The 26147-nt window shown below is 36.9% G+C and overlaps 1 protein-coding gene across 2 annotated transcripts in view; it reads left to right on the top strand.

Annotated features, from left to right (window-relative positions):
* LOC149602858 (ATP-binding cassette sub-family C member 3-like) overlaps positions 1 to 26147 on the top strand; it is a 37246-nt gene that overhangs the window by 3192 nt on the left and 7907 nt on the right. For both annotated transcript variants that reach the window (XM_089860335.1, XM_089860334.1), the window contains exons 9-14: positions 41 to 295; positions 9452 to 9655; positions 10610 to 10756; positions 11323 to 11413; positions 11475 to 11845; positions 16978 to 17145. In XM_089860335.1, coding sequence (XP_089716461.1) covers positions 41 to 295; positions 9452 to 9655; positions 10610 to 10756; positions 11323 to 11413; positions 11475 to 11845; positions 16978 to 17145 — 1236 coding nt within the window. The remainder of the gene's footprint in view (positions 1 to 40; positions 296 to 9451; positions 9656 to 10609; positions 10757 to 11322; positions 11414 to 11474; positions 11846 to 16977; positions 17146 to 26147) is intronic.

Genomic DNA, 26147 nt, shown 5'->3' with positions numbered 1-26147 from the left:
TAGTGGGAGGCCAGTTTATTAATGAGATTCGTCGAAGCAGATATTTCGCTTGACAAGCAGCGATCGACGTGACCTGACAATGGGGGAAATATTAAACACGATGTACGTGGACACGAACAGATTCCAAATTCTGTCGCCGCAACTGGGTCTCTTGTGGTCGGTCCCAGTACAATTAGTACTGTGTTTCACCTTCATGTATCAAGAACTGGGCAACTCAGCCTTTGCTGGCGTCGTACCAATTGTCGTTCTTCTTCCCCTGAACTATCTCAGCACCAAGAAATGCAAAGAATTGCAGGTAAATGTTATCCAAATAAAACGCCACTAGACCTTAATCGAAACTGATATATTTTGCCATGACATAAAAAACTAACTTTATGGTGATAAAATTATTGACCTATAAACTAACACGTAAATAAAAAACAATGTTCTTTAGTACACAATAACTGAATATAAAAAGATGTTGGTAATAAACTAGATGAACTCTCGTTCCGGTAATCCTGCAAACATGGACTGGTCATATTTCTTTTAACTGTATACAATATCAAATCTAATGTAAACGCGAAGTACAACTTCTAGAACTTATAAAGTAATAATATAGTTAAGTGTTAGAGTATACAAACTTTAATCCTTTAACCTCTACGTGAACACATCAGAAACCATTATAAAAAACGTCTTGGTTTAGACCAAGGCCGAAAAAACAAACGATATGTGTGTAATCATTTGACTGAAGTTCAGATATTGCAATTGTTTTAGTTATTTTTATCCATTTAATCCTTAATCAATATTAAATTCATCAACTGATTTTACTGTTAATCGATCCATTCCCTCTAAATTAATTGAAAAAATTACATATCTACGCTTTTTCAAGAACAATTACATTTTCCGAAAACATTTTATCATGAAATTAATTATTTTGAAGGGAGTACGTGTTGAGGTGTTAATATTGAATATTTGAAATATTCTACTGACTTTCTAAAAAGAGCAGGTGAACTTTGATCTAATTCGAAAGGAAAATGTAAATGTTTAATAGTGGATGCCAAACAAGGGTGTTGCACAATTTTATACATTTAATTTCGTTAATCGAAATGCTACATTTCTATTGTCGCCTCTATGAAGAAAAGATTGCACTGCAATTTCCCTCTCCGTGCTTTAGAATTTCTTGGTCATAATTCAGTCTTCATTTGAAACGTAACCACCCCTTTCTACATTGTTGGCGCTACTTGTACACCGGTTACGTATTACGTGTAATCATTTAATACGCATATCATTTCGGAAAACACACAGGGGCGAGGCCACACACCAAGGGTCACCGCCAGACTGTGCCAAAGTTCACTACAGGCAAGAGGCTAGTCAACTCTCACTGCCTATAGCGGTGCTTCTAGGCAAGAGAGAGAGAGAGAGAAGACCTCAATGGTGGCATCACCCCTGTGTTTTAGTTATCTGTATGTAATTTCCAAAATGGTCCACTCACTTATAAATGTACGCCGATTACACTGAGTGATTGGTCCTTCAGGCGCTATCGAGTGTCAAGCCACAACCGTAATCATTCAAGTACACGAATGTTTTATAGTTTTAGGTTATTAAGTTTGGCGGGCAAGTCCGGAGAGTCATGTACCGTTCACTAATGTGAAAAGGTTTCGAACTATATGATAATATTGGCTGTATGTGTTGCGACGGCTCAGATGACCTTTACACTGGAACCACTGGTGGTTGTAAAATTGTATATATTGGGAATATGAAGGAATGGGGGGGAGTTACGTCAAAAGCGCATACATTAAAATAAAATAATATATTTTTCGTGTGCTACAGAGTGCCACCTAATAAAAGAAACCACACAGGATAAACGTTGTTGCTTTGTCTTATGAGGACGACATTAGTTTATAAATAAGTTTGAGAAAAATAAGTTATTTATCATAATTTCTTGAACATCAGTCTTCTCAGAAACTTACTACAGATTTGAACTTTTTTGGTGCAAACTTCAAAATTTGTCAAGCCAGCCTTAATTAAAACTATGCCCGTCAAGGTGCTTTCAAGTTAGTAATCGTCTCAAAATAATTAATTTCATGATAAAATATTTTCGGAAAATGTAATTGTTCTTGAAAAAGCGTAGATAAGTAATTTTTTCAATTAATTTAGAGGGAATTGATCGATTAACAGTAAAATCAGTTGATTGAATTTAATATTGATTAAGGATTAAATGGATAAAAATAACTAAAACAATTGCAATATCTGAACTTCAGTCAAATGATAAACCTCACACATATCGTTTGTTTTTTCTGCCATGGTCTAAACAAAGACGTTTTTTTATAATATCTGTCACTTCAGTCTTAATGTAATTAAAATTTGAATAATTTTATTTTTGCTTTACCGTCATACATTTGGGGTTGATCTATTTCTAATTGCTTAAAGAAGTACTTAATTATCGTTAATTACATTTAACTTATATCCAATAACATTGATTTTCATAAGCAAATAATGTTGTACTTTATTTATGAAAGAAGTTTAACAAGATGGCTCCGGCCAAATTAGAGCCCCATCGTTTGTAAGGCTCCATCTATCGAGAACATTCTATCTTAGGAATAGGTATTAGTTACCCTTAATCCCCATCCATTTTAGATCATCAATAAATCCCTATCACATTTAAAAGCATCAATAAAAATCACCAATGAAAGAAAATCTTCATTAGTGAATAGCCCCTCGACGCGTTGCTTTTAACAGTGCTAAAATGATTGCTTGGAACCACTAAATAATCCCAATCCCTTTTAAAATTGGCAATGACTTTTTGTACATCAAACGATGTGGCTAAAAACAGATAGTTATAGTGATTATCCACTCGATGAGTTTACAACATAGACTCTTTTAGATTTATAACATGGACTTATGCCCGGAAGCATTCGGTAAAACACCCAACTTGAGTTCTTTCTTTGTGTAAACCCCGAACTTTTTATTCTATAGAAAGTTGTTCTGATTCTTAGAATATTCATGGCTTAAAGTGTGACAAATTTTAAAGAGAGAATGAAATCTCTCATTTACGGTAAGGCAATATGACAAACTGTGGTGTTCATAAAAGATAAACATATATTACTGCTTGTTCATTAATATTTTCACACTGCATCCGCATTGTACTGTTATAGATAAATCATCAGCCTTTCCACCTTTAATATCACCAGTGAATGAAATATATCACCTAAACACTATTTATCCCTTTTCACTCTAAATGCGCTCATTCATATGTGCATAGTGCATTCGTAATGCATTGTTATAGAGAAATCATAATCGCCCTTTGAAAATCAAAAATGCTTCTTTTCGCTCTCCCTTTAAAAAGACGAACGATACTTCTTCTTCTTCTTCTTCTTCAGCCCAAGCCAGACTAATACCCCCATCATTAGATGTACATCAAACGATGTGGCTAAAAACGACGGTATTTGAAATATGGAAGAAAAATATTTGTTTCGTACACTGTATACACATACAGTGTTGTCGAGATCAGACCAACAGCTTATGTACAACCCCCAATACTGCCACGTGTGATGTCATACTAAATTATACAGGGTGTAAATAAATGTTTAGAAATCATGTTTTATTGTATGCAAGTGACAACGAGCGACAAGGTACAAAAAGAATACTGGAGAATATAAAAAGGTTACACATAGTTATTATTGTCACGGTTATTTAAGATTTAAAAGAATTAAAAACTTTTGTTTACGGAGATATCCAACGTGATTTTATTAAAACATTTAAAATTTCTAAGAGACGTTTCGGGCCGCGGCTCGTCATTCAGAGACATGAATGACGAGCCGCAGCCCGAAACGTCTCTTAGAAATTTTAAATGTTTTAATAAAATCACGTTGGATATCTCCGTAAACAAAAGTTTTTAATTCTTTTAAAACTGGAGAATATGCCTGAATGCAACAAAATATTTTAAAGCACAGTCCTACGATTACTCTTAGAACCTGGGCCTCAAATTGCATCCTCTAAACTGTTTGGCAAACAGCTCAACGTAAATTAGCAAAAGCGGGTGAAAATTACTGTAACGTTACAAAACGGTATCAAGTCATATCTACAAGAGCCTACCGGCCCTGTAGAATATTCGAAGTGTCTACCATTGTGGTTGAGGCACTCTTCCAGACGACTGTCCATGTCTTGCAATACATTAGCAAGCAGTAAACTCATGACGCATGGTAAGACTAATGGTATTGCCGTCTTAGGAAATCCTCGTCCGTTAAGGCTTGATGTAGGGGGGGGGGTATGATAATGCCGGTATTAATGCCCTTGTAAACTGGCACGAACAGTAGAATGGCTTAGTGCAACTTCTTGTTCCACGGCTCTATACTAGTATGAGATTGGCTTGAAAACTTTCTACGACGTCAAAGTCTCTATCCTCATTACAGACTATACAGTCGCTTATACGTTCACGATCTTGCACTACCGAAATCACGAAGGTGCTCGCACCCGAATGCTGTCGGTGTGGAGACCGCTCGGCATAAAGCACTGCCTTTAGTTGAACGTTACCGCGACCTTCACCTAAAATAAACGTGCGGTCCAATTTGTCCTGGTTAGAACAGGTTGGCATTTTGCTAGCAAACGAGACTAACTACTGTAATTCTACTACTTAGCTGCTACACTGAAAGACCCTGTATATCTAAAGAGACCGGAAGTTCCTCAAAGTTGAGTTTTCAAAGATTGCCAGCTTGAGCAGGTCATGGTGTGTATAATGGTGAAGGTCGCTCACTCTTAAAACTCATGGGTTGAATGAGTTGGGCTATTTGAATTTTAACTAAAATTTGGTTAAAAAATAATCCAGTAGCAGTTGAATAAATATTTCCTGGTAGTTTGGTATAGGGTTGTTTCAAACCCAAAAAATTTGGTTATTGTAGTAACCCAAATTGGGTCATTTGCAATATTAGGCAAACCTAGCATACAAATACACGATATTGTATACTAGATGGATGTTGAGGCGACTTTGTTACTCTTTCTCTATTAATTTTGAGTTGATAAACATGATTATCTTAAGTATTAAAATAAATACAATTAATATTACACATTTCCTTCGATAGTTATTTACTTTATTGCGGGTTGCATCGTTTTAAAAAATAACTATTGAATATTATTAAGATATAGACTAATATTGACGTTTTAAATGAAGTATACGCCTGTTGTTTCGTCTTACTCAAATCGGTACATAAGGCTTCGAATCTTAGTAATGGATCAGAACAGCGCAATTGCGTGAACCTTTGATGGAAGTCCCACCATTGGGAGGTTAGACGTTTCTCGTAACCCTAGCCGATCGCCGCGTTCATCTTAATTTTAACGATGATGATGGAGTAGAAGCCAGTATGTACAATCTGGTGTCCATATAGGATGGACAAAAAGACCAGACGATGGTGGTTATTAGGAGCCAGTATGTACAGACTGGTGTCCATGTGGGATGGACCTTTAAGTAGAGGATGGTGGAATTAGGCAGACAATGGAATAATAGGCAGTATAAGTGGAATGCAATTTTCCACATTTCCGGGACCTGTAAATGCGGTCCGGAAATTGGAGCACATTTGCTACGATTTTTCAACTGCGAATGCGGTGCCCTGGGGTGTGTAACAACAGACGAAATTAGAACCTCTCCGTGACATACGTCAGGTAAAACTAATCAGCGATCTTAAAATATGGTGCAAGCTGAAATATGGAACGTGAGGTGGGAAAAAACGCTTAGCTTTGTAATAAACAGCAATTTGGGTTCTATTTTGAGAGGTTTTAAACAACACAAATTAGGGTTTCGTTCAACCCAAAATTATGTAAGAATTTAACCCAATATGTGGCTACCTTTTATCCCAAAGTTGCGTCAAAATTACAATTAAACCTTGCTAGGGTTGTTTTTTTACCCAAATATGATTTTTCAATTTAGCCAGTAATGTGGTTACTGTTTAGCCCAAATCTTAGCTATCGTTTACGTTGACTCAACATTGTGTTAAATAACAACCAATTCTAGAGTCAAGGAACAACAACCCAAAAAAATGGGTCGGTTAAATACTGACCCAGCAAAGAGTTGAAAAATAACCCACTTTGGGTCAGAAACAATCCAACATTTTTAAGAGTGCTTTAACGTTCGACACGTGACACCGCGGTATGTTTGGTCCTCCAATGTCCTGACCCGATAGGTCCAAACAATTACCATCCTGGTTTTTCGGCTCAGTGTTGTGGTATTGCCGGTCCCATTAGAAATACAAGGTCTGTAGTGTTACAATTGTAACAATACGCCTGTTAAAAAGGCACAAATACTGTAATAAAACCATTGTAATAATGGTTGGCCAATTTTTAAACACCCCTAACCTTAAAATTTGGACAAAATAAGGAAAACATAAAGGTTTCTTTGGGAATAACTTTGAAGAAGGTCCGAGTTGTCTGTTTAACCGAGAAAAAAGGCCGTAGTGAAAAGTAATCGTCGTTACGTAGCAGTTAGGATCGAATTTAATTAGTCTCGTCTCTAAGCAAAATGCCAGTGTATTCAAACCAGGGCAAATTGAACATGATGTTTACGCGGATTACACAAGACGGCAAAACCTTTGCGTGAACTAATTGAAGCCGATCCATTATTTTTAGAAAGGTACTGTCTCTGACGAGGCTATATAGGGATGGAACCTTAAACCTACATAACGTGCATTTTTGGGTGGGCATTCTTGGAAACCAAATTATCGGACCCTTTTTCTTGATAAGAAAATCTCTGAAGGCATTTACTTGGATTTCCTGCGTCATGAGTTCGTTGCTTGTAAAGTTATTGCAAGACATGAACAGATGAAGAGTGCCTGCACCACAATGGTAATCATGTTGAACATTTACGTTGACGTTGATGTGTACCAAACAGATTAGAGGTAGAAATTTGAGGCCCAAATTCCAAGACTTATCTGGTATGCTAGGTGATATTTCTGAAGAAGAAAATTTATTGAATTAGGGATAGCGAGAGATGGCTAGCGATGTTGCGATGTGGCTTAGTTATGGACTACACGCCCTTGTTTTATTGGCAACATTATTACATTGAATGTTGCCAGATTAAATTGTTGCTGGTGAACTATGTTAATTATATATTAAAATTCAAATGGAAAAGTTACATTTTGACACATTAATACCCTAAAATTTTGTATTTGGAGCCTATTTATGCATTAAAGTGATAATGTAATTAATTTTAGGGTTAAAATCGAAAACATTTAGGCTGAAAGAACAACTCGCGTAGTTTAATCTTATTTTGTTATTTCAGTTTAGGGTTATCTAAAGTTACTCAAAAAACCTGTTGTTTTCGATTAATTTCACGTTAAATATGGTTATTAAATTGAAATTAACGGCTTATCTTCTTTTATTAGTGTTATTGCAGTTTATTATACGAGTTTGAATAAGAAATTCTCCTAAACAGCAAACTTTAGAGGAGTGACTGTTTGACTCTTGCGGAACAATGACTATTTTGACCCAAAACTTTTAAATATCGCGCCTTTTCAATGGCTCTCTTTTAAAAATGGGAAAAAATGCTTTTAAATGACAATTTAATTAATCGTAAGAATTAAACAGGAAAATGGAGGCTGGGTGAAGGATAAGTGTACTTTTAATTTTAATTTGTTAGTTTAATTATAAGGTATCCATGAATTTACCCAAAACATTCGTGTTTTGGGTTAATTTCACATTAATTATACTTGACTAAGTTTAATTTAACGGCTTATCTTGTTGTTGTGCATTTAGTTTGTAATACAAGTTTCAATAAAATATTAACTTTAATTGCAATTACCCTAAAATTTAAATGTATGCGCTTTTGATGTATTTTAACGATCATTATTATGAGTGATTAGAAAGATTAACAAATAATGAAACCGTTTATACCTGTCCTCAAATGAGAATGTTGAATTAACTGCGCTAACGTAAACACCACTCTTTTAACTGCCGTAGGGAAAACACATTGAAAATTTTGTCATCTTTCCTGTAATATTTTGAAGTTGAATTCTTCACAGGGTGAAAACACTACCCTTGATTTTTAAACCATAATAATTTGGATAGATATGGCTTTTTTTACTTAAGTAGAAGGGCCAACAAACTGTCATGAATACAGTATTAAGTAGCGTAAAACCTAGGCCCTAGGGTTGGGATTTGTAGAATGAATCGAAGGAGACTGCGTATTTTGTAATTCCAAAACAGAGCTGGAAATTAGCTTCCTTATAATCTTTAAAAGGAAAGACAACATAAAAAACACTATATTACATAGACAAGCTAAAATACAACTTAAGCCTTGGCCGTAAAGAACGTCGAAAAGCTTACTTTAAATGATATAAAAACCTCTATTAACTGTAATTATTTACCTGAAATACTTTTCTAGACGAAAATTCGGCCTGATAACGACGTATTTGTTTCTAAGGGTGTTATAGTTAGTTAGAAAATCCAAATAAAGTTGTTCAAGCTCGGAAAATACTAAACAAGCGTCCACTGCTCAAAAACAAGTTCAACCATGGAGCCTGTATCTTCTTAAGATCATAGCCTCCTGGATCACGCGACTCACGGACGCAGGCTGCTCGCGCTATAGGTTCAACTTCCACAGAATGAAGCAATTTGAAAATGTCAACTTAACTTGTTATCAGGCACAAAGCTAGGCCCTCCCTTGTTTTCAATCTGGTTGAAAATTGAAGAAATGGGTTAACCTGACGTTTAACTCAAGAGCCGTACTTCCGTAATTAACTAAAATTAACATACTTATGTTTAATTTTTCTGATTAAACTAGCCGAAAGCACATCCTGAATACTTAATTGTTAAATTAAGAGTATTCCGAAAAGTAACTACGCTCTAGTTTTTCAGTTAGAGGTGGTGAAATATCACGAAAAACCCCATGTTAATCTCCATAGGAAAATTGGTATAAGCATGTCAATTTTGCTTTAACGTAACAAAAGAGTATCAAGTCATATCTACAAGGGCCTACCGGCCCTGTAGAATACGCATAAATTAATAACCATCTACACTAGAACTCATCAAAGAAATGTTAACAGCAATTTGTAATAAGCCCTTTCGAAAGCATGTTGCCTGAACTATAGAGAAAGAAAACTCGTTTAGTTCAGATTGGGAGGAGTTGAAAAGAAGGTGTACTGTGGGATGAAATAGTATTAAAATTTGCGGGTCTAAACTGGAAAAAAGGGGTCGTAGGGACATTAGTTTGTATCATGTCTAGTGGGTTCCTGTCACTCTAAAAAGCGCTAACAATTCTATTCTTTTTCTCATCTACCCTTGTACAGCAAGCGCGGATGAAATAGCTTTAATACTAGTACTTATAATCACTAAGAGTCGATCGTACGCCGCAAGGTTTCTTGTAAATACCTAGGTTCTTGTAACTCGCGTTTAAGCTACGACATTTCGTCTGATTGAGGCGAAACGTTTACTTGAATATCACCACCGGCAAATTATTTGTGATTGGATTTTTTATTTCGTCTATTAGATTGAGCTGATGAAACTGAAGGACAAAAGAATGAAAATGATGAGCGAAATCTTGAACGGAATCCGCGTCTTGAAGTTGTACGCCTGGGAGAGATCATTCAACAGAATCGTTCTTGAAATCAGGAAGAAAGAAATTGCACTCATGAAGAAACAAGGCCTCTTCCATGGAACAAATGGATTTATATCTTCTCTCATACCGGTTTTGGTATGAACATAAAACTTTACAAGAAGTGGATTATTATTATCAGAAGTAACATAAGGGACTAGAAGTAAAGTGCACTAGCATTGGTAATAGATCCTGGGACTAGTGAGGATTTTATGCCGCTTCCATCGCGCCTACACTTGAGAGAAAAAAATTGATCCAGTTCCAAAAACATTTCCTACTCTCTTCCCCTCAACCTAAAGCCGCGTAACACGGACGCGGCTCCTTGAATCTAGTTCGGCCGTCTACCACCGCGAGCGTCTCCCGTTTTGGAGGGAAAATTCAGAAACCGTTACCAGAGGGCCAACCGTTGAATATTCACATTCGCCAAGTGAAGAATTTGTTTACCTCGATACTCCTAGTCCCTTATCTTACTTCTGTTATTATGGATCCTGGGGAACATAGTTCTGTAGAGATTTTAGTTCCGTAATAGTTTCTTCTCCAAGCGTTCTCTCTCAACTCAAAATGCCGGATATCCCCGAAATCTCTACGCTTGCGCCTGGCTCAAGAAAGGCGATAACGCCTTGGAGGAACCAGCTTGTCTAAAAGCAAAACGCCTATACCCATTACAGAGATATCTTGCACACAGCATACTTTGCGGTAGAATGGGCCTACTCCTTGGGTGACATCTATTGGACAAAATAGGGATTTTTTTATGTTCACTCATGCAATGTGGCTAAAAACTAAGGTTTGCGATAGAAGTGGCTGAAATTTTAGGCCCAAGTAAACTAATGCATTGTGGGTAACTTATGCTGCCCAGCATGTCACACCCTCTTTTCGCCTCAAGTTAAGCTAGTTCCGCTAAGATAACGCCACATTTCAACACACTGGTTGAATTTGGTTTTACTGTTGGCGGTCGTCATCTCATTATGTGAAAAAATTCATCTTCAGAGCTTGCACACCCTTTACTACCATATTGTTTATACGTTTTTACAGATTTTGTCTCAAAATTTTCAGATTACTACACCGTGTTTCGCCATGTACGTTTTAATCGACGACGATAACGTTCTGACCTCGAGGAAAGCATTCGTCTCCTTTCAGTTGGTTCGATTATTAGCGACGTCAATGTTTACATTTCCGGATTTAATAAATATCCTAGTTTTGGTAAGAACGGTGTCAGGGGGGGGGGTCAAAGATAAATTGTTTCTTCTACTAAATATATTGTTCACCGGCAAACAAAGATTTGAAAGTTTCTTTAGTTTTGAGAAATTTAAACTACTTTGTGTTTTTAGCTACATATTTTTGGATATTATAAATAATATATAGAATATATCAAAAATTTCCACCCTTGTGTGTGGTTGTCACCTAATTAACAGACGATACAAGTAACCAAAAATGCTAGACACCATAAGTGCAGTAAATAGGCCTAGACGTAGCTCTCGAGATAGTTTCCAATTCCGCCACTCAAAGTAGGTCGGGAAATTGGGGGCGAGGGTATGACCTGGCACCCTTTCACCTGCTTGATCGAAACTTCAGGTTTTAACATATACTTTTGATATTATGTATCATTCGATTGCCATCTTCCTACTGTGTAAAAGCAAGAACGGAAGCTAATTTCAAAATATTTTCCCAATAAAGAGGTATTGTTTCTTGCCAGTATTGTCGCGATGACCTATTCTTTAGTTAAATCATCTCAAAATTACTCAAGTTTACCAAGTGGTTCTTTACAGACACACGTCTCGGTAAGGAGAATTGCAAACCTATTGAGTCGTGGGGAAACCAAGCATTACGTGGAGAAGATGACTAGCAACGTCCAATTTGGTATGTCAATTAGGGACTTGAAAAACGAGATCAGTTTATTTCTTTGAATTCAAAATTTCAGCAATTGAGATTGTGAAGGGAACGTTTCATTGGAACCTGGGGGACGAGGCACCGGCGTCTCTTCAGGATATCAATTTGAAAGTGTCCCGTGGTTCGTTGGTGGCTGTGGTGGGTCCGGTGGGTTGTGGCAAGTCTTCCCTCTTGTCCGCTCTGGTTTCCGAAATGCGGAAGTTGGCAGGAGTGGTGAGAGTGGCCGGGAGAGTGGGATACGTCACTCAACAACCCTGGATCCAGAACGCCTCACTCAAAGAGAACATACTTTTCGTCGACAACATGGACCAGGAAAGATACGACAACGTCATACGCGCATGTGCCTTACAACCAGACCTCGACCAACTACCAGCTGGCGACGAAACGGAGATCGGTGAAAGAGTATGTATTATAATCTACTTGGAATATCGAAATGAAATTGAGCTTTATATCTACGTAACTATACTAAACTAATAGTGAGGTTCAATCATATTAACCATATTTTCTTTTTATATTTTACCAAAAGTAAGCGATACTTTCATACCGGTTCAAGAAGGGAGTATAAACCAAGTTACGGAATTTGTAATGTTATTAAGGAATATGAAATGTAATCGCTCAGGCCTATGCTTTGCATCTCAACAATTCTTTAATTGAGCTTTAAGTTCACTCGAAAAACCAGCCGTAACGTCTAGACCAAGAGCCAGTGGCCTGGATCTTACCTCATAAAGTACAAAAGGTCTGACCATTGGAATGAGTTCAGTTTTGATGCTCATTAATAGATTTGGCCGTCTTACGCGTCACAACTGGGGCATTTGAGGGGGGCGGGGTCATGTTTGACCCTAATGAGGTATGATTTCTTACCTCATGAGGTACATGAATAAAAAAGGTGGCAAATGATAGAACTGGAAATGGCGATTCCAAATATATGAAATCTGACGTCATCAAAGGGGGCCATCAATAAATCAGACGGGGTTTAAAATGGTCGAATGAGGTATGAATTCTTACCTCATGAGGTACATGTATGAATCCGGTGTTGTTTGATAGATCTGGTCGTGCTAAATAACAGAATATAAAATCTGACTGGAAAATACGCGGCTTAGGCTTAATCTGACGGCCTGATTCTTGCGACAGACTATGACAACTTCGTGCCTCATAAAGCTAGATTCCCACTCGACCGAAAAAAACCGGCGCAAATCACGCAGCATACGGTAGAAATTTTACCTTACGCTGTAGACTGTTCACACTACGACTGAATTTTGAGTTTGGCGGTAGATATTTTTGGTTCACGTGACAGATTAGAGTGGTTTCCATAACATTTATTTCGCACTCTGAATTGGTATAGCTCTATTATTAAATGATGCTGATTTAAGTTCATTTCATTTATCACAGTCAAAAGTATTTCACCACATTACCTCGAAAACTCGCTCAAACAAGTTAAGTCATAAGTCTTCCAGGAAATCCAAGCCCGCCATCTATAGCTCAGTTTCACAAGATTAGTTTGCCCATTAACCCGGATCTGGAGTTACGTTAGCCTACGGAAATTCTGGTTGATGGGAAGGGCTGTCAGACCGCTGTCAGTGTCGTGATTAGTGTGAAACATGTTATCGCGTTGTAATTTTGATTTAGAATTGCTTATTTTTCTTTTGCTAATTAGGAAAAAGGCCTAGGATCAGTGTATTTAATTACAATGCCCAAATGAAAGACATATCTTAACACGATTTATGTGATATTAAAAGCACTTAACCGTAAGCGACTAAAACGTTTTGTAAAACTGAAAAATATTGACCAGTATCTTTCGCAAACGGAAAACGTTAAAGCATTGAAAAAATTTGTCAGACTTAAAAAGGAAAACAAATTTCAATGTCGACGCACGTATCCTACAATTAGTAATAAATCGGTCCAACTATCCCCGCTAAAAACCTTTAAATCGGTGGAAACTCAGTGCTGTATTAGGAATGCCTGAAAAATGTTATTTCATGATGAAGGCTATATTGATCATTTGAATTCATATTGATTTCCTTTCCAACACAAGCGTTTGAAAATTGCGCAAAATACCTATAGACCGCCAATTAATTTTTTGAAGTCGGAAAAATAAAGTGGACTTCCACTATTATATTCACAACCCAACACTATGTATGGAACAACTTGTTTCCTTCGGCGCTCTTCTCTCTCAAACCTTTCCTCATTGGCTATCACTTACTTCCGATTGGTTGCCCCGCTTATTAAAAATTTCTTTCGCGCCAAAATCATTCCTCTAGTTTAGTTCACAAATTCGCCGCTGCGTTTCGCATATACCCTTTTCGCTTCAGTGCTGGGAGACAATGCTGATGCACAGCGATGTTATATCGTTCAGTACTTCTAGGGTGCTGTAATATGATCCACTTCTGGTTAAGTTTAATGAACTTGACATCAGTGGGGCTGATTTTACAATATATCACCTGCTACATTTAAGCTAGACTCGCACTCGACGGAAATCACGACGGAAACCCGGCAGAAAGGGGTTCGACCGAAAAATCTTTACGCCGAGCCCGACGGAATTTCCGCTCGGCCGGGCGCAAGTTGTGTTCTATTTTTCGGTCGTGTTCGGCGTTACGCCGGTGTCTCAGCCAATGAACTTATCCCACTGACTACGTCATAAATTTCAAGAGTGCACGCATACGCTAGATAGATTGATAGCCGCCATGTATTTTTTTTGGTCAGAAACATGCCACGAAGAAAGAAAAATGTCTCTAATGGAAGTATATAGAGGTAAGATGTTAATAAGGAAGTCTTTATTGAGGAGGTTAGAAAATATACTTTCTTGTACGATCTAAGCGACAATGGGACAGAGATACCAATTCAGAGTGCGAAATAAATGTTATGGAAACCACTCTAATCTGTCACGTGACCCAAAAATATCTACCACCAAACTCAAAATTCAGTCGTAGTGTGAACAGTCTACAGCGTAAGGTAAAATTTCTACCGTATGCTGCGTGATTTGCGCCGGTTTTATTCGGTCGAGTGGGAATCTAGCTTTATGAGGCACGAAGTTGTCATAGTCTGTCGCAAGAATCAGGCCGTCAGATTAAGCCTAAGCCGCGTATTTTCCAGTCAGATTTTATATTCTGTTATTTAGCACGACCAGATCTATCAAACAACACCGGATTCATACATGTACCTCATGAGGTAAGAATTCATGACTCATTCGACCCTTTTAACCCCCGTCTGATTTATTGATGGCCCCCTTTGATGACGTCAGATTTCATATATTTGTAATCGCCATTTCCAGTTCTATCATTTGCCACCTTTTTTATTCATTTACCTCATGAGGTAAGAAATCATACCTCATGAGGTAAGAAATCATACCTCATTAGGGTCAAACATGACCCCGCCCTCCTCAAATGCCCCAGCTGTGACGCGTAAGACGACCAAATCTATTAATGAGCATCAAAACTGAACTCATTTCAATGGTCAGACCTTTTGTACTTTATGAGGTAAGATCCAGGCCACTGGCTCTTGGTCTAGTCGTTTCATTCGTAGCCCGCTGACGATGAAACGGAATCGGAGAAAAAGTTTGTATTATTTAAACGAAAAATGTTGCGAGAACAAATTTTTCTTCTTGCTGAAGTGAGGTCGGCGTAAAAAAAAGATGAATTCATTTTTGTTAAAAAAGGAATCCATTCTGGCTTTCTCATTCCTTTGCAATGTCCGACTATTTATGCGGGCAGAGTTAGAAAAGGAGAGGAATTGTACTCGCTTTTAAAATGACCATCGCAAATTTTAACTCCCACAACGGGAGAAACGGAAACTCTAAGACTATTAAACAGAGATGGACTGTAATGATAAGCCAAAGCCCCTATTCTTCCAATGCCATCTACTATCGTCGCCCCTAGCGGAAGAGTCCCGAAACATTTCGAATAAAAGATCATGTTATGGCTATGGCTTGAGTCGAAAAAGTTTCAATACTGGTCGCTGCCTGGCGCTATAGAGGCGCTGAGGTAAAAGAACCACGCGCCGTATCACCATTCCAGCTCACCTGTATTTAATGGTCTTAGGTTACGTTATGATCTAAAACCATTAAACACAGGCTATAGTCTGTCAAACGAAAGAAGAGCCCTGAGAAATTTGTCCAAATTGGTGTCGCCACCATCGACCCCATAGTACTTCATCAACTTGTTTTGTTTTGTCAATAGTCGTCTGTAATATAGTCTGCTATATACAGATAGGCTTAATCACAATAGAACCAATACATTTTGCAATATATATTTAATACGTTTATGTTTCATGGTTTTTTACGATCACCGAGTATTAAAGAATATAAAACAAAATTAACGACAAGACACCAGTTTTATCTTTGTTGAACTAGCATTGCAATATATTTTAATGACATAAGTTAAAGTATCTGTATGTAGCAGACTATATTACAGACGACTATTGACAAAACAAAACAAGTTGATAAAGTACTATGGGGTCGATGGTGGCGACACCAATTTGGACAAATTTCTCAGGGCTCTTCTTTCGTTTGACAGACTATAGTGGCATCAGAATTCCACAAAACTCGAACTGCCCTCTCGTGAGAACTTGACAAGAAATAAAGACGTCCGTTGGCTGTACGAGGTTATTTGAAATTTGTACATTTTGCATTGGATAGAGGCGCAACATAATAACTCTCCCACTTAGGCTTGCGCTTTAGAATATTAGTTCACTACAAAATACCGCTCCTTTTCACTCCTCCATGATTTATGGCACTGTCATTTAATGACGATAAGGATTTTAAACGGAGAACGCTTGCCATTGTCCCCAGCTTCTTAAATACGTTTAGAAATACATACAAATCAAATAAGAGGGAGGGAACTGTAGTAGTGTTTCTATACAAGACGGCTTAACAATATTACATTATCAAGTTCTTGGATTCGCTAATAGCCATGAAAGGTTTCCCGCTACCGCGCATAACATGGGACAGTGGATGTTATCAAACACATGCCCACTGAAAGCCTTCCAAATAATGATTGTTTAGGGTTCTAAATTGGTAAATGACCATGGTAATTTACACGGTAATTTATCAGGGTAACTATAATTTACGATTTTCTCGGGTAAATCACGAAAATGTTAATTACCGTGGTAGTTTACCACCGAATTCTTATTTCTTTCATCTAGAAAAAGGTCTAAAAGCTCCATGTTTTAAATCGTGTTACGCATAAAAATTTTCCTCTAGCCGTTCACGCGTACTTATTAAAGAAAGGAAATAAAAATGGTATAAAAAGTGATATTTTTCATAATTTAGCTTAAAAACAATCAATATCTTTTATTTATTAAATTTGGTAAATTACCTTGAACTTTAATTTGCGATGTAAATTACGGCGTCATTTACCATTTTCCAAAACTACCGTAATTTTCGAACCCTAAATGGTCTGTTTCAAACGGAAGCTGTGGAAATAGATTGCAAAATATAATGCGCTGCACTTCAAAAACCTCTCGATGCGACGTTTTATTCATAGTTTCATAGATGGCTGCTTTCGTTAGTAATACGTTCGTTTACTAATTTCACATGATAGGGTATCAACTTGAGTGGAGGTCAGAAGCAAAGGGTCAACGTGGCCAGAGCAATTTATCGCGATGACGATGTTTATCTCTTTGATGACCCTTTGGGGGCGGTTGACTCGCACGTGGCCAAACATCTCTTCAACGAAGTCATCGGACCAAAAGGATTTCTTCGAAACAAAGTAAATAACGCTGCTCTTATATTTTTTATGGAAACGCTAAGTTACAAAATAGTTTCTTTACTGAGGAAAAAATATCAGCTTATATCAGCTGACACCTCGTTTAACATAAAATCATAAGATAATTAATAAAAGTAAGTAACAAATATTAAAATATTTCAGTTTAAAGACATGATTATAAAACATCAATTATTTGAAAAAATACTTATCTTCGTTTTTTACACCAAAATTACATTTGCCCAAAATTATGTATCATTTTTCAGTCTTTTCAAAATGGATCGTGTCAAAGCTTTACTATATAACAAATACATGCGACATATTTTATATTTACCTCTAGATATCTAGCGTAGTCAATGAAAGAAACAGTTGCTCGTTTGTGATATTTACAAGGATTGTAGCGTTTAATTCTAGGAGAGCGATAGCTCTCTTAGATAAGACTTCATACTGCTCTTAATGTATAAGGAGGGTTTTTTGTTTGGATGTAACTTTTTTTGTATTGTTTCAACTGTTTTGAAAATATTCCACAGAACTACAATTTGAGCCCTCAATATGTGGTTAAAATTTCAAAAAGATCCACCCATTAGTTAATTTTATAAAAAATAAAGTTGCTAAGGGTGGTTTTCATTTCCAGAAAATGATTCAGCCCTTTTGGTGAAAAAGTTAAATTTTCCTATAGAAATAACATGGAGTTTTTCTCAAATTTAGCCATTTTGTGGCCACCCTTTTGAAATGAAATATTCGTTTGTTACGTTTGGGAACGGTTTTATATCAAAACCATTTTTAAGGTTTTTGAGAAAAATTAAGTTTAAGTGCTAAATTTCATGTTTTTTAATCATGCTTTGACTTACGTTGTTGCACCCAATATGTCATACTGTTGGACTTACGACGTTTTACCGTGGATAAAGCCGAGGAGAAAGCCACTCTTGTACATACGCTGTTTTACCGCGGACTTTTATCTGATTTTACTCTCTTTCGTTGCAAAAACTAAATGATTTTAGGTAATTAAGCTAGACTAACGATTACAGGCATAAGAAAATAATATATAGCTCCCTATAAGTATGAAACGTAATACATTTTCATCCTACAGCATTTGCTCCCAAATTTGGCGCGCATACGCTTGTACGCCCCGTGAGAGAAGTTTCGGTACTACGAGTAAAAAGGGGGCGAAACCACCGCCGCCACCTAAGGTTTCCGCGAAAGGCACGATGGGCCGGAGAAATATAGCCGCGCCCGTAGAGACTCAAGATACACCTTGCCTCGTACCAGTGTAGGCGCTAGCCTCGCTCGTCAAAATCTCGCGCCATCTATTAATTTATTATGATAATGACGTCTACTTAATCAGTTATAATTATCATAATAATAACTTCTAGACCTTTAACTATTTTAAACAAATATTTCATCTTTTTAACGCCAAAAACTCTTAATAGGTGGCATTAGAAACTTTCTACAAATTTCAATGGAAGAAAATGCTGTTTACATGGCTTAAATGGAGAGTTTCAGACTTATAGGGAGCTATATATTATTTTCTTATGTTACAGGTAATTAAGCTAGGTTAACGATTACAGGTAATTAAACTACATTAACGATTACAGGTAATTAAGCTACATTAACGATTACAGGTAATTAGGCTACATTAACGATTACAGGTTATTAAGCTACATTAACGATTACAGGTAATTAAGCTAGATTACCGGTGGCGGGTAATTAAGCTAGATTACCGGTGGCGGGTAATTAAGCTAGATTACCGGTGGCGGGTAATTAAGCTAGATTACCGATGGCGGGTAATTAAGCTAGATTACCGATGGCGGGTAATTAAGCTAGATTACCGATGGCGGGTAATTAAGCTAGATTACCGATGGCGGGTAATTAAGCTAGATTACCGATGGCGGGTAATTAAGCTAGATTACCGGTGGCGGGTAATTAAGCTAGATTACCGATGGCGGGTAATTAAGCTAGATTACCGATGGCGGGTAATTAAGCTAGACTGCCGATAAGCATATGACTTGTGTTGGTGCACAATTCTTTGACATCTGTTGGTGCTCAGATCTATGGAATGCTCAGGTCTACCAAAAGTAATATAAGAAACCTACCTTCGGGAGGAAAGTATACAAAGGCGAATTTTTTGCGATACATCCTCGTACCGCGAATATCCCCGCGCACTTATACGGCCGTAAACAACGTTTAAAAAATAGGGCCGCGCCGCGTAGAGCGTAGGAATACATTCTCTGATCTCGCGTTTGCGTCGGCTGCTTAAGCGATTGCGTCGGCTGCTTAAGCGATTGCGTCGCTGCTTAAGTGATTGCGTCGGCTGCTTAAGTTCGTCAATTTCACAAACTCATTGTAATTTTAAACTTTTTCAATGAAATAATTCATGCAGTATTTTTAGATTTTGATGATAATAAATCATTAATAGACAGGCAGTGACTAGATTATAGGATTTTCATAGGTCTTTGCATAAAATTTTAATTAAATCCTTACCTAGCCAAGGTACATGACTAACACTATACATAGATAGATTTTAAAATGGTGTTATTATCTATCTCGAAATTTTATTCTTGTATTCATAATTTTCATCATCTTCAAACTAGATTTTACCGTATGTGAATATTTATTAGTAAAATCAGGAATCATCCGTTTCTTACGACAGACGGCTAAGCAGACTACACTAGTTTGAAGCGCTTTTTCCTCTTTCCTTTTCCAACGACCATATCGAAGGACTACCGTACCTTGTCCATGAGCAATAGTGTCTGAATATGGTATTTGGCGTTTCGAGGATGTATCGCGTGTTTTAACGTTATGGCTATGGCGCCTTGTATACTTCCCTCCCGTAGGGAGGTTTCTTATATTACTTCTGGGTCTACTTAATCTTTTTGTGGTGTAACTACCGCTTGCTCTGTGATTTGCAAGTGAAATGACGGGAAAGCAATTTTAGTTTGACTGGACGTTGATTGTCAAGTCAAACAGTGAGGTTTGAAGTTATGTAATGGCTTGCTCTGTGATTTGCAAGTGAAATGACGGGAAAGCAATTTTAGTTTGACTGGACGTTGATTGTCAAGTCAAACAGTGAGGTTTGAAGTTATGTAATAGATGCTTGGTCAGTTCAAAAGCTTTAACTAATGTAAGTGCAACGCCCTAAAACGTTTTCTATCCTAAGGTTTCTAAACTATTTTAATTAATATTAAGACTGAAGTAACAGATATTAATAAAAATTGTCTTTGTAGACAAAGACGGGAAAAAGTAAGAGATAAGTGTAGAAAATGAAATGCCTGAAGTACAGATATTAAATTTTCACTTTTGAACACATGATTATAAAACATAAATTATTTGAAAAAATTCTTATCTTAGTTTTTTTTATCAAAATTTCATATGCGGAAAAGTTTTTTAACATTATTTACCCTAGTATTTTGCTCCCAATATTAGCTCTAGAAAAAGGCTTCTTCAAGAATTTTTTAAAGGATACTAGCTTGATACTACGTTTTACCAGGGAGGAAAGGCTGACATGGTCTTTAAAAAGGTTCAAATACTTGCATATCTGAAAAAATTGAGATTTACGAGTTTAATTTTTATATTTTTAAATGAGAAATATTGCGAAGCGGAAAGTAACATAGGCAGTTTTATTGTGATGTTGATATTAGTGTCGAAAAGATCTGTAGATTGATCGTGATCTTTAGAGAGCTATACATTACGTCAATTTTTGAAACTTCGAAAACTTTGAAATTAACGAACACTTCTTGTTTTGATACGGTTTTTACTTTATCAGCTATTAACGTTTTTCTGTCCAATTTATTGTCCTTATAGGAATATTTGAGAGAAAAAATGGAAAACGCGTATTATTTTTAAAATGATATATAAGTGTCATATTAAAAATTTTTTACTAAAGTCATTTTGGTGAAAAAAACTAAGTTAAGATTTTTTTAAAATAATTGATGTTTTATAATCGGTATGGTCCCATTTCTCCCAATTCTGTGTTTCCCAAAATACATTTTTATCCCAAACTTTCCGATTCCCAGTTCTCCCAATCTTATATTTCCCAATCGGAATTTTTATCCCAAACTATTCAATTCTCATTTCTCCCAATCGAATGGTTTCGCCTAATATTTTATGCCGCAAAGGGTTGCTTTCAAAACGTTAGGTTAGGTTAGGTTATTATGCTATTAATTAGCTGCCACTTTTTCCAAAACATTCTCCTACTAATTAGCTGCTACGTTTTCCAAAATATTCTCCTAATAGTTAGCTGCCACCATTTCCAAAACAATGGTTCCAATAATTATTTGCCACCTTTTCCAAAATATTCTTCTATTAATTAGTTGCCACCTTTTCCAAAATATTCTCCTATTAATTACTTGCCACCTTTTCCAAAATATTCTCCTATTAATTACTTGCCACCTTTTCCAAAATATTCTCCTATTATTTACTTGCCACCTTTTCCAAAATAATCTCCTATTATTTACTTGCCACCTTTTCCAAAATATTCTCCTATTAATTACTTGCCACCTTTTCCAAAATATTCTCCTATTAATTAGTTGCCACCTTTTCTAAAATACTCTCCTATTAATTTGTTGCCACCTTTTCCAAAATACTCTCCTATTAATTAGTTGCCACCTTTTCCAAAATATTCTCCTATTAATTAGTTGCCACCTTTTCCAAAATATTCTCCTATTAATTAGTTGCCACCTTTTCCAAAATATTCTCCTATTAATTAGTTAACTGCCACCTTTTCCAAAATATTCTCCTATTAATTAGTTGCCACCTTTTCCTAAATATTCTCCTATTAATTAGCTGCCACCTGTTCCAAAACATTAAACAACGCCTGAATTTAATATTTTTCGGTTCATTTGATGTACCTTAATGCTTTTGGGGGGTTGCACATAAGTCAATTTGGCTTTGCAACCCTATCCCTCCAATGAATAAATAAATAAATAAATTCTCCTACTAATTAGCTGCCACCTTTTCCAAAATACTTTCCTAATAGTTAGCTGCCACCTTTTCCAAAATATTTTCCTAATAGTTAGCTGCCACCTTTTCCAAAACAATGGTTCCTTTAATTCGTTGCCACCTTTTCCAAAACAATGGTTCCTTTAATTCGTTGCCACCTTTTCCAAAATATTCTCATATTAAATAGTTGCCACCTTTTCCAAAATATTGTCCTATTAATTAGTTGCCACCTTTTTCTAAATATTCTCCTATTAATTAGCTGCCACCTTTTCCAAAACATTCTCCAACTAATTAGCTGCCACCTTTCCCAAAATATTCTCCTAATAGTTAGCTGCCACCTTTCCCAAAATATTCTCCTAATAGTTAGCTGCCACCTTTTCTTAAACATTCTTCTACTGAATATGTAAAACATATCATTGTTAATAAAACAAAAAATTCTCATTGAACTTATTAACATATGTTTTATGCTGAATTGGGACAAAAGAATTTGGGGGAAAAGACATAGTGTTGGATCAAATGGGATTGGGAGATATGGGAATTGGGAGAAACGGTTTGGGTTAAATGGGAGTAAATCTTATAATCATGTGTTCAAAAGTGAAAATTTAATATCTGTTACTTCAGGCATTTCATTTTCTACACTTATCTCTTACTTTCTCCCGCCTTTGTCTACAAAGACAATTTTTATTAATTACTATACGTTTTAATACTGAAAAGCTCAATAGTGAAACTCAATATGAGCTCCTGGTGAAATAAATACACAGCCCACCATTTGCCGGTGTCCATTTACGTGTTTCGTGATTTACGTTTCCTCTACAATGTGTTCCTCGTAAAACAGCAAGTCGACGTCATATTTTTCACGCGAAAACTGTTAATACCAAAATGTAATATAGAATGAATATTCTGTGTCCTCCCATCAAATTGGTTTACTTACTAATGCACGTAGTCTCAACGGTCCTATAAAACTATTAGATCTTCAGCTCTCCCTCACCGATCACAAACCATTGCTAGTGGCCATTACTGAAGCGTGGTTGTCTGAAGATATTCCTCTACACGAACCAAACTCACCAGGTTATATGACCTATCATTGCGACCGTCCCGTCTCTAAGGGTGGTGGAGTTGCCTTAATGCTTCAAGATAATATCCATCTCGGGCCCTTGATCCTACTGAATATCTCCCAAACCTTCTGTCTTGTACATATGATGGACTCGACTACTTAGCTATCCACCTATCTTTCCCAATTTCTGATGTGTTTCTACCATTCCCCATCATTTGATAACCACTCAGACACTCTTCATTTAGTATCAGCTCTACTTAAACATAATGACAAGTTGAATTACACGTTACTCATATTGGGAGTCTTCAATTAAAGATAAACTGGCCGCTTCTTACTCCGTTACCTGGTGCCTCCTGTTACACAAAAGAATCTAAAAAATTCAAATCAAAAGCTTGGAATTCTTATTTGATAACTAAACGTTTACATGCCTATTCCAGTGACACGGCGGCCAAATTTGAACATTATCGGAAAGTTAGAAATGCAGTGGCGTCGCCAGATTCTCGAAATTGAAAGGTCTTAAGCCCTGCCTAAAGTATTGTTTCCCATTTTTCAAAACACGTCACTTTTATCATGACACCCTCTTGTCTATAAGGCCAATATTAGAGTAATAAAATAAGGAAAAGTAATTAAGGACTGAACGCGTGTTTTATCACAAAAACTTTCGCATCACACAAATGAATTTTTTTACCGTTAAAATGTTTGAATATAACTCGACATTTACTATATCAGACTAAACTCGAGTGTGACTAGTGGGCGTGCTTAATTGAGGGGGGGGCAGTTAATGGCAAAGTTTCAATTATTCGATTCAGAGATCCTTGGTACTTTAGTGGGTAGAGGACGGGAGGAGCTATTTTTTAGACCTTGCTTCGGAAGGCAGGCGATTGAGGAGAAAGGGCCCAAAGGGGGGTGATGCTGCCCTCAGTGCTTGGGACGGTGTAGGTATAACTATGCTATAGAAAAATCATGAAAATAGTCTGTTACGACTGTATACATACGCTCTAGATGATATAAATATGAAATAGTGTTTGTATGAATAGTGTAGTGTATTTCACTTTCAATTCAGCCCAACTGAATAATTAGGAGAGGCTTTCGGTAAATATAAGGGGGCGCTTTTAAGAAATTTTAGGAGAGGCTTCAGAGAATTTTCAGGGGGTTCAAGCGCCTCCAAAAACCAATGGCGACGCCACTGGCGAAATGCATATACGAACCATGTTCGAAATCTGAAACGTCGCCAACACAATATCCTTATGAAGCAAATAACCCATAACCCCAAAGCCTTTTATGCTCACGTCAATAAGAATCGAAAATCACATTTTCCAATCCTACATTTACAGAAGCATGATGGTACCTATGCTATATATATAACACCACTCAAAAATGCCACGTTACTAAACACCTACTTCACTACAACTGTTGCCAACCACTCAACCAAACACTCTACTCTAACAAATTACCCACAATCAACTTCAGGTCTATCCCAATCAGATGTCTAATCACTTTTAAAAAATCTTAATTCTAACAAATCGCCTGGATCAGATGATTTGCACCCATTTATATTAAAAAACTTAGAAATACAACTCTCTCATGCCTTACATACTATCATCTTGCATTCGTTTAACTCTGGAGTTTTGCCTGATCAATGGAAACAAGCCAATGTCACGCCCATCCACAAAAAAGGTTCTAGAACTAACCCATCTAATTATCGTCCCATCAGCTCCATTAACCAAGTTGCCAAATTAAGTGAATTATTAGTGCATAGACAGGTTCTTGCCCACCTCAATAGCCTCAACGTCTTTACCAAGGCCCAGCACGGATTTTTATCCAAACGCTCTTGCACAACTAATCTCCTACTAGCAACTAACCAGTGGACAACTTGGCTAGACGAGGGCTCTTCGGTGGATGTTCTATATCTTGACCTAACCAAAGCATTTGACTATTCCCCATGAACGATTACTAACTTCCCTAATTGATGCTCATATATCAGGAAAGGCATTTCATTGGCTTCGAGACTATCTCTCAAATCGTACCCAACGTGTCGTCCTTAATGGAGTGCATTCTCCATGGTCCAAAGTTTAACAAGGCGTCCCACAAGGTTCCGTTCTCGGCCCACTTCTATTTAATATTTTGATAAATTCACCCCTAATGTCGTGAAGTACGCCCAAGTTTTGCTATTTGCTAATGATACGAAGCTATCGCGTGTTACTCGTGGTATCCTCGTTACACATACTACCTCTACGATCAGCCTCTACACCAAAGTATAACAGAGCGGGATCTCGGAATAACGATGGAGCCTGATCTCAAGTTTAATGCTCACACTAAAAACATTGTCAAAAAAATTTATTCTATCACTGGCTTCGTACGCCGAAATTTTGTGAAACACTCCCCTAAACTCATCCGTACCCTATATAATGCTCTTGTTCTACCAAATTTGGACTGCTTCTACCATATGGGCCCCTAGCTCTGTCGATTGCCATACAATGCTTCAAAAAGTTCAAAATCAATTTACTAAACTTACACAACAATTGGATAAAATGCCGGTACCTAAACGTCTCAATACCTTAAGAATAGACAGTGTTGAAATTCGGCATCGTATAAACGATCTGTGCCTCCTACACGAGTTTTTCAACAACACCCTCGATTTAAATGTTGATGCCTTCTTTCAATTCACATCAGTTTCCGCCACCCGTGGTCATTCTAAAAAGTTGGCAAAACCTCGCACTAAAACTATCTTGCGTCGAAACCACTTCACGCAGTCAATCATTGACCATTGGAATCGCCTCCCTTATTACCCTAACCAATAGAAATCTCTTAAGTAACAATATTAACCTTTATTTTTAATGTTATATTCCTAAATGTATATGTTAATATTCTTGATCTATTGTACAATATGTCATTTCTTTATATTCTTCTCATTAACGGTGGTCGCCATAAGTCGTTTTTGACTTTCTGTACCTTAACCGATTTAAATGAATAAATAAAATTTATTTTACCAGCAATTTAAACAAAAACTTATCTT

This window comes from Phalangium opilio, unplaced genomic scaffold (assembly GCF_054372755.1).
Source record: "Phalangium opilio isolate 3A_F unplaced genomic scaffold, DU_Popi_V2 ptg000352l_1, whole genome shotgun sequence".
NCBI lineage: Eukaryota > Metazoa > Arthropoda > Arachnida > Opiliones > Phalangiidae > Phalangium > Phalangium opilio.
The sequence above is the reverse complement of the archived record's forward strand: the minus strand, read 5'-3'. Positions and strand labels throughout refer to the sequence as shown.